Source organism: Melanotaenia boesemani, chromosome 3 (genome assembly GCF_017639745.1).
Source record: "Melanotaenia boesemani isolate fMelBoe1 chromosome 3, fMelBoe1.pri, whole genome shotgun sequence".
Classification (NCBI taxonomy): Eukaryota; Metazoa; Chordata; class Actinopteri; order Atheriniformes; family Melanotaeniidae; genus Melanotaenia; species Melanotaenia boesemani.
The window spans coordinates 30569921-30579232 of NC_055684.1; the positions used below are offsets into that span (position 1 = coordinate 30569921).

Genomic DNA, 9312 nt, shown 5'->3' on the forward strand with positions numbered 1-9312 from the left:
GCCATTTCAGTAATTTCTTTAAATAGAATAACACGAGGAAGTTGAATTTATTACTGTAACAAAATATAAATTGAGAATCTATTCTTGTAGCTTTGTTTTAGTTTTACTTACTCATAGCCTCTATACACACCCTGTGTTCACCATCTAACTATCATCCTTTAGTCTTAAAGTCCAAATTATTTCATCACCTTAATCCTTGAATCCATCTACGTTTATTTCTCATTCAGTCTTCTACTTGAAATCGTCATTTCCTTTGATTTTTTTTCTCTCCTTGAAAAACTATGTTTGACATGTTGCCATAAAGTGATGGAGTTCTCATCATAAAAACTGACAGATTATCAGCTGATCTTGATTTATTATGGAAATTTAAATGTGTCGATATGTTCAGGTTTTGCAAACAAATAGATTTTGTTAAAATGGGTCATAAGAAAATATCTATAACTCATGACAACGGTGAGATATTTATCTGTAATTTGAAACGTGTTCAGCTTTATTCACCGATCATTAGCACTAAAATACAATGTTTTTCACTTTGTGAGATGTCACAAATGCAAAACATTTGTTCCTTACCTTTGGCTGCATGAAGTGGTTAAAAGACATGTAACCCCCCCCCCCCCCAAAAAAACACAAAAAAACAACTTGCCTTAAACAACACGTTAAGTTTGATTAAAATGTCTTATTAGATTATTAAAAATAGAAATATTTACTTGTTGACATGTCAGCTTCATAGCTTAAGAGATCATATGCATATCATTTCTTGTAATAACTCCTGCAATAATTAGCCTTCTGTTTCTTATTATAAAGAAGTGTTGTGAATGTATGTAGTACTATGTTTATTTAGAAGTTAAAGTAAACTGAATCTGAGCACTCACAGAGGTAATAAAAACAGAATATATATCATAGGACATATTGGCAAAATCATAAAACATCCAAGGGATTGCCCAGACCCTCAGTTTTGGTGCTTCTTCTCCATACAGCATGTCCAGTGCTTGCAGTGATTCTTGAGCAAGATTATTTGAAAACAAATTGACATTACACATAAATATAAGCTATTACACGAATGTGTCCATATTTACATGTTGTATTCAGGTACATGTATAATAATTTGTTTTCCTGGTTTTGTTTTATTTACCGGTGAGGTAGACATCACACATTTTTAGGGGTCACATGCGTAATATTAAATTGATGGAAAAGCTTTCTTCATTCTTTCTTTTTACATTTGAAATGTATTTATGAAAAACAAAAGTTTATTATGTTGGCATTGAAGCACAAAATATACAGAATATTTACACATCTGGCTCTGAAAGCCTCAGATTCAACCCTCTTACGTGTTTCTCAGTCCTGGTCCTCGGGATGCTGAGCCTTGCATGGTATAGATGTTTCTCTGCTCGAACACACCTGATCCAAACGAATGGGCTTCCTCAGCAGGTTGTCATCAAGTTATAAATTTTATCCAGGTATGTCCGGACAAGGAGAAGCACTGTGTTTTAGTTTCAATTTTTGATGAATATTTTTAAAGATAATTGGTTGAAACATTTCTAGCAAGCACTGAAACAGGTTTTTGAAAAATGTAATTGTTCCAAATAAGTACTGAGCTATTCAAAGCCGCCAGTTTTGAAGTATTTATATTTTGGTCTTCTTGCTGTTTTTGCCCCTTTTCTTCTCTTTTCCCTCCTTCTCCTTTTCAGCCTTTTCCTTCTCCTTCTTTTTTTCATCCTTCAGTTCCTTATACTTCCATATGGGTGGTTCTAGATAGCCCTTTTCCTTCCTCTTTTTCTTCTTTTCTTTCTTTGGCGTTGGATCCGAAGGCCTGTCAACACTAATGTTGGGGATACATCCAGAGGGGAACACACTGTTCCGCCTCGCCATACTGCGGGGAATGAATGCTGTTGCAACTTTCGCGGAGGCCACTGAGAGGATGCTGCCTCGCCGCTCATTGTCAGGAACAGATGATGAAGCAATCTTCTCTGCCGAGTGGACTATGGGCGTGACGTGCGACACAGAGCCATCGCTGTGGCACACTGAGCTTTCTTCTAGCTCCTTCTGTGAGTGTTTCTTCACCAGCTCTGGTACAGCAAGCCTCCTCCTCCCCATCTCTGGAGGGCTTGTAGGGCAAAGTGGGTGGCAGCCTGTTGAAATTAAAGGACTGTGAACACTAGTGGTCATTCGCACCAAGTGGTCCATGACCCCATTCTCCTGGGGATCTCGTGGAAAGTTGAATCCAAATGTGTTTTTGATCCGCAGTGAAAGTTTTTCTGCAGGACTTTTCTGAGCTGTTGCTTTGGCCACTCTCTCCTTGAGCTCAGGCCACTCAGGAACATAGCTCTCACAGAACTGTTCAGCTTTTGGCCTCAATGTGAGGCGGCGGAGACGTTGAAAAGTCTCATAGCGGCCTGTTTTAAGTGCCCAGTCTCTAGCACATTTTCCACGTGTAGAGTCCACTGCATATATGTCAGCCCCTGGAAAGAAAGATGGTAGATGAGAAAAAGCAGGAGAGTGAGGGTTAATTTTTAATTCAAATATGAATAATCCATTGAGCTTCTTTTTTTAGAGCAAGCTCACTGGGCTTTTTATGGCTGACAGTTAAGCTTGCTGAAAAAAGACACCATTAATAACATTAAGTCTGTTCTAGTTGACAGGAAGATTACTCTGTAAGACATACCAGCACACCATATACAAAGCAGGCTCCTAACAGTAGAACATCAAAACTGAAAGCAGTCAGTCTTAATGATTGATTAAATTAACAACATGCATTTAAGGTTAATTCTCCCTAGGAGCGACTGTGAGCATCAATGTCTGTTTCTCGGTCTGTGTTGGGCCCTGCAAAGGATTGGCGACCTGATGGACCCTGCCTCTCCCCTAGCTGCTGGGATAGACTGCAGCCCTCCTGCAACCCTCCACTGGAATAAGTAGGTATAGAAAATGGCTGGATGGATAAACAAAACTAAAATAAAATTAAATACAATAGATATATATAATTTAAAAGTAAATTTAGAGATAAAATAATCAGATAAATTAAATAGTAAAACGATAAAATGAACATTGAGTTAATTGAGTTAAATTCAGTCACAAAAGTACAATTACGGAATTAGCTTTAAGATTTAGTGGGACAAACAGGCTTCAAAACAAACCACCTAGCATGTTACTGAGGGCATGAATTTACCATATGACCACCAATGCAATTTCATTGACAATTTCTATAACAGTATCAATCATAGTTTGCATGAATCATAATTAGGGGAATGAAAAAATCAGAAAAAATATGTTTTGACCTGAAGGGATTTTAGAGAACGTGAATACTAAAAATAAGCAAGTAGCTAATCTACAACCAGCCAGGATGACTAGTAAGTCAGAGATTACTGGAGCGCCTGTTAATGCCCTCAGAATGATCCCTTAAACCGGTGTCACGTCCCCGGCCTATTAACTCATGAGCAGAATTAGCTGGTTTCAGGTACGGAAGATAAAGTGAGGGGTCAGCTATTCTCACCATCTGTGCTGTACCTGTTCATTTTAAGGTCAAAAAGTTAATGTCAGGGTTCGAAAAACACATGGTGATAATAATGCAGTCTGATATAGTCACTGGGTTTGAGTTTAGGTGTGGCAAAATAACCGCACTCACCTGAACAACACAGACATTTGACCTTGTAGATCCAAAGTAAGCTTATTTACACTATTATATAGTTATTTATTCAAATATCTGAATGTACATAAGTGACAAAGTGTTTTTATTATTTTGTTTTTTATCAATGTCTTCAGTAGGTATTAAAAGAAAGGTAATTTATTTAGCCAGAAATAACAAATACATGCCATTCTTTTACATACCAGCCATAACAAGAGCTGCCACAACATCAGTGCGACCACTCATAGCAGCTTTGATGAGGGCTGTGAACCCTCGGCAGTCCCTTATTTCAGTGTCTACACCAGGGTAGTAGTTTAGGAGATACATTACTGTATTAATGTGACCTGTGGTTGGAACACAAGATTCAGAAATTATCAGTTGGTTGAGAAATCAGCTGAATCTCAGATTAGCAACATATTATATCAACTGTCGTTTAAAGTATAATTGCTTATATAAACATTGTAGAGTTTTGTCTACAACAACTAAACATTATAAATTTCACTTGCCTGCTTGAGATGCGATCATCAGTGCAGTGTTGCCCTCATTGTCCTGGTGATTGACGTCAATGAAAGGACAGTTGTGGAGCCCATGCACAATCTCCACAAAACCTTTGCAGCAAGCCACCATCAGGCCGTTCTGTTGTTATCAGTAATGATGAGGATCAATGACATTCTTTATTGTCAAACTTCTGAATTATAATTAAAACCATGAATGATACTCTCACCCAGCCATTAATGTCCAGCTCCATCACCTCCTCTTTTGTCACCCCTCTCTCCAAAACACCTCGCAGAGAGATGGGTTCGTTACGAGCGCATGCCTGATACAGCGTTGATGCCACGTTCCCATTTTTTGTCTCCTGTGTGTAAACTGGAAGCACAGAGTCATCGGAGAGGACGCTGTCGGAATCAGAGTCCCTTCCTGATGAAGGTGCATCGTCATCGTCTGGGCCTGAGCCCAGGTGGGGATCCTCTGCTGCAGTGGCCATCTCCCACAGGTGAAGTGGAATTCAGTCTGGTTACATCTACAATTGTATCACAAATGGAAACTAGTCACACAAAAACAGGAAGTTGTTTTTGGGAACGAAGGTTCAATCAAAAACATGATTTTCTCCTCTTGTAAAAGAATAATTGCATCTGTTGGATCACAACCCACTGTTTATCAGACCTTAGATCTGTCACACTAAGAAAATCAGAAGTTTGGTGGTTTGCTCAGCAGGAGTCAGAGATAAGAGTGTGGTATCTGTGACAGAGCTGTGGCGTCAGTGAGACGAGCTCAGTGTGTCTTTACTGTTCAGTAAAAGGATCAGCATTAAATACGCAGCTGAATGCACAGCAGGGCTAAATGAGGAACAACCCACCTCAGAATAACCTCAGTCACATGTGGCAGCTCTCAAGTCATTCTTTGAACCTGTTACTGCTTTTTGAAGCCAATGAGGTTATAGAAACTAATGACAACTGCTTTCATGTTTTTATTCTCCAGTTAAATAAATTACATCAACTGCCTTCGTCCAGTTGATGTGTGTAACAAATGTTTCTTATTCTGATATTAAAACTACAAAGATGTGATTTTTTTTTATGAATGACATACGAAGAGAATAATTGACCTTGAATCACAGTCTTAATATATTAAATCTTTTATCTAATCTATTAAATCTTTATTTAATAACACTCACAAACACAAAGTATTAAGTACTTACCATAAATGGTAATCAGTAAGTTGAATGAGTAGTTATATTCCTGTGTGAGTCACACTTCGGTGATTTTCCCTGAATTATTTCTGATTTCTTTCAAAACCTGAATATTATTCCAGAGCAGCTGTCACAGTTTTCCTCTTCGGCCTACAGAGACACTGTAGGTTCATCTCCTGTGCTTAGCTCATCCCACTTACAACAGCTTTATAGAAAGGATTACTTGCTGCTTTGGCCATTTTCATCTTTTAAAGTGTCAGTGTTTTATTCACTGTGTAGAAACTTAAAAAGAGTCAGCAGATTTAATGACAATGCCAACTTCTTGTGCTTTATGAATGTTTTTGGGGTGAATATGCATCATACTTACTGTACATTGGAATAATAACACCATGGCATTACTAAAAAAGAAAATATAAAGAAAATAAAGTAAAGGTTTGTATGAAAAGCATTGAAAAATAAAGAAAGTAAAAGCTCAATAACTACTGCATCATGTCCTCCATCAGGAATGATTATTTAATTATGAAATCATGTTCATAGTAAATCATTTACAAAAAAATGTTCAGTATGTTGCCTCCTATTAAGCAATAAATCAATAATCCAAATGATAAAGAAAACAAACTAACAACAACATCAACAAACAAAAGCTGAAAGCCAGTCAAGTCAGAGAACTCTAATTCATTGATAAGATTAACTAACTAAAGGTAAAATCCCATCAGGCGTGACTAATATGCTCTGAACAGATGGGCCGGATCCCAAACACAAACTCTTCTTACAGTAAAACAGCTGCAGCTGAGGTTGGATGTTGGTTTTTCTAAGATTTACCACCAACTGTAAACTTGTACAGAATCTGAACCTTGTACAGACTTTAGTTTTCATAGTATGCTCATAGTAAAATGAAAGTTTAGATCTAAGTCTGAGCTGCAGCTGTGTTCAAAATAAATGTTTGCTTTTACTCCAGGATGCTTTTCCCTCAGCTTTGGGAATGGACATAGACTGAGTGAAGATCTGTAGGGCATGGCTGGACCTGTCTGGATGGATCAACCCACTTTCATCCACAATGGCCTGAGGAGAGATCCCACCACAACTGACTAGCTGTCCTCAGCAGACCAGAGGAGAAAAATGAACAACTGCAAAGCATAAATTTTCTTTTTTTACATTTTTTTTGGACAGCAGTGAAGGATGGTACAGATGTTTCTCTGAATCCCCTTTTAACTGTTTCTTTGCATTTGATTAAAATATAAACAAAGCATGTGTGATTGAATGAGAGGAGAAGAATAAGACGTCCCACAGAAGAAAAAATGTGTGACCACAGGAGAAGCTTCAGATTAACCTAAAAAACCCAGAATCTAAAATGAATACTTTGGCAAAAGCACCAGGGAGGACTGAAGATGTTCTGGGAGACAGCATTGATGAAGTAAGTGTGCATGGTCTACAATAACAACATTGTTCAAATAATAGATGTTAAACACAGAAAAATTAAATTTCATGCTAAATCAACTGGAGTTGGTTTCATCACCAGTCAGCAAACTTAGAGTTTATGCGTATATTTATAACAAAAAACAAGACATCTGACAGAAAAAGTACTGTAAATATGTGGAAATATAGTATCCAATTACTTTTTCATTGTCATTATTACGTTGAATTTGCCCTAAAATAAGCAGGTTTAAATGTGATCATATTGCAAACAGAGTTTGATGAAATAATTACATTCACTGCTAAGAAAAAAAAAACATTAACCTGCTAATATTGTTGAACATCACGTCTCTTTGGCTGTCAGGTTTGATACTGTGCAGTCTGCTCATCAGCTTGGTCCCCTCAGAGAAATTCCACAGATGAGATAAGAGACAAGTTAAACTGAAACATAGAAAAATGAATTCCAAGAAAGAAGAAGTAATGGCAAGCACTTATAGTCAGATAATCACTTCTTCTTACTCCAAAAGGATCGATCTACTCATACATACAGTATGACATGTTTTTGTGATATTTTAGCTTTTTAAATCCCTGCAATCTGGGATGTTTGTTTATTTTTTTCCTTTTCTATTCTATCTTTAGGAAACACAATTTTCGTTTTTATCTGTACATGGATGATTGACACATTTATTGTCCATCAAAGCGCATGGACACATGCACCATCCAGCCTCTTCTCAACTTATTTATTATTATTATTATTATTATTATCATTATTATTATTTCAGACACATTGGTCGATATTGACAATTAGTGACATTAAAAGCTGGATGGCACTAAGCTTTTTTAATTCTAATGAGAGCAAGACAGAAGTTGTTCTGTTGAGATCAAACAACACCAGCCGGACTCCTGACATCAACTTTTCCTCTCTGACACTGTATGAAAAACACATGATTACAAATTTAGGTGTTAAAATTGATGCTTGTTTAAAACCTGACAGCCATGTTAACTCTGGTCAAACCCTGCTTCTTTCAGCTGAGGTGATTTACAACTTAAAAAAAACAAACAAACAAACAAACAAAAAAACAAAAAAACCCAACTTAGAAACAGTAGTCCATGCTTTTATAACCTCCAGATTTGACTATTGTAAAGTGCTCCAGTTTGGGGTCATACAGGCCTCCACTGGTCACCTACAGCAGGTGCAAAATGCTGCAGACAGATTTTTAACAGAGAAAATATATTATTCTAGTTTTGTCCTTGCTTCACTGCTTTACATTTCAAATTGATTTTAAAATTCTTTTATTTGTTTTTAAGTATTTTAATGATGCTGTCCCATTTTATTTGTCAGAACTGCTGCATCCAAATAAAACATCTTGCTCTCTCATGTCGGCTGACTAGAGGCTTTTATACATGTTATACAAAAGTTGCTGCTCCAAGATGATCTACTGACACATATCAGACTTCTTCACTCATTGTTTTTAAATCTCATTTACTCCAGAATAGCTTTTAACTCAGAATGAGATGTTAACTGTGATTTAATTTGTTTTGTGAATTTATCTTATTTGTTTCTTTGGCTCATTCAATACCTTTATGCTATCTTATCTTATCTTATAAGGAAGTCCTTGTAGCTCTACTTTTCACCCACTGAATCACTTGTTTGTGTTGTACATAAGATTTCAGAGACCAGCAGGGAGCGAGTGCTGTCAGAGGAGAGCGGTCGGGATGTCAGGATACAGCTCACGGGTGCCAAGAAGTCCAGTGTGACTACAGGATGCAAAGGTACCACTATGACTGGGACTGCTGTTCTGATGTTAAAAACATTGTGACGACTTTGGCAACATCAAAAGCAAAAGATGCATTTTTACCCTTTACTGATGATCAATTATTGACTAATTAGACGTGCATGCATTGAAATACACCAACCTTACATTATGAAGAGATCATTGTTTTTGAACTAGAAGGGATCATCATGTCAACAGAGGTTTTAAAAGCTTAATATGATGACTAAGAGAGTATTTAGATTTTTTATAGCTGTAATCTGTCTTTGTGGATTGATTCCAGATTCCAGAGTTATATTGGTCAGACTGCATAGTGAATGCTTGTGCTTGGATCTGCATGTGTATACAAAACTGTGTAGAATATGTAGGTGGGAAAAAAAGGGATTTTTTTTTTTTCTTTCCGGGCTTTGTCCATGTTTTGGTTCATTTGAGTTTGTTCACAAATCTGCATAAATTACTCTCCTGGCTGCCATGAGCTAGAACAGCTGTGCTCAGATGATCATGAAAACTTAATCTTGGATTTCAGATTAAATCGTTCTGCCTCCATCCTGCCAGCTCCGTGTGCTGTTTTTGGGATGTTTGCACATGTTGGTTTTTCTACAGCAGGAAAGTGCTCTGGTCACTGTAGAAAAGCTGGTTTGATCATCAGTAGTGATCTGCAAGTACAAGTACTTCTGAGTACAGCGACTGCTGTGCTTTTATGGAATTACAGTAAAATAGTGACACAGTCACATTCAAAAAGAAATGGCTTGACAACACAATTGCTTTCATATTCACTTTTGGTTTTGAGGTCATGTGGATTTCTAAAGTTGATTTTCTTT

At 37.1% G+C, this 9312-nt stretch overlaps 1 protein-coding gene across 1 annotated transcript; it reads right to left on the reverse strand.

The window, feature by feature from the left end:
• Nucleotides 1-1527: 1527 nt before the first annotated feature.
• On the reverse strand, nt 1528-4604 carry ankrd33ab (ankyrin repeat domain 33Ab). Its single transcript, XM_041981221.1, has 4 exons — nt 4344-4604; nt 4126-4255; nt 3823-3963; nt 1528-2459 (listed from the first exon to the last, which is right to left on the reverse strand). Exons 1-4 carry the CDS (start codon nt 4602-4604, stop codon nt 1624-1626), a joined length of 1368 nt encoding a protein of 455 aa, XP_041837155.1. The 3' UTR covers nt 1528-1623.
• Nucleotides 4605-9312: the final 4708 nt, after the last annotated feature.

Excerpts from the sequence above, each read along its gene's own strand:
- ankrd33ab (XM_041981221.1), bottom strand. The coding sequence starts at position 4,604 with ATGGCCACTGCAGCAGAGGATCCCCACCTGGGCTCAGGCCCAGACGAT. Across the intron at positions 4,256-4,343 it reads AGCTGGACATTAATGGCTGG|AACGGCCTGATGGTGGCTTG; the intron begins GTGAGAGTATCA and ends TGATAACAACAG. Across the intron at positions 2,460-3,822 it reads GGCAGCTCTTGTTATGGCTG|GGGCTGACATATATGCAGTG; the intron begins GTATGTAAAAGA and ends CTTTCTTTCCAG.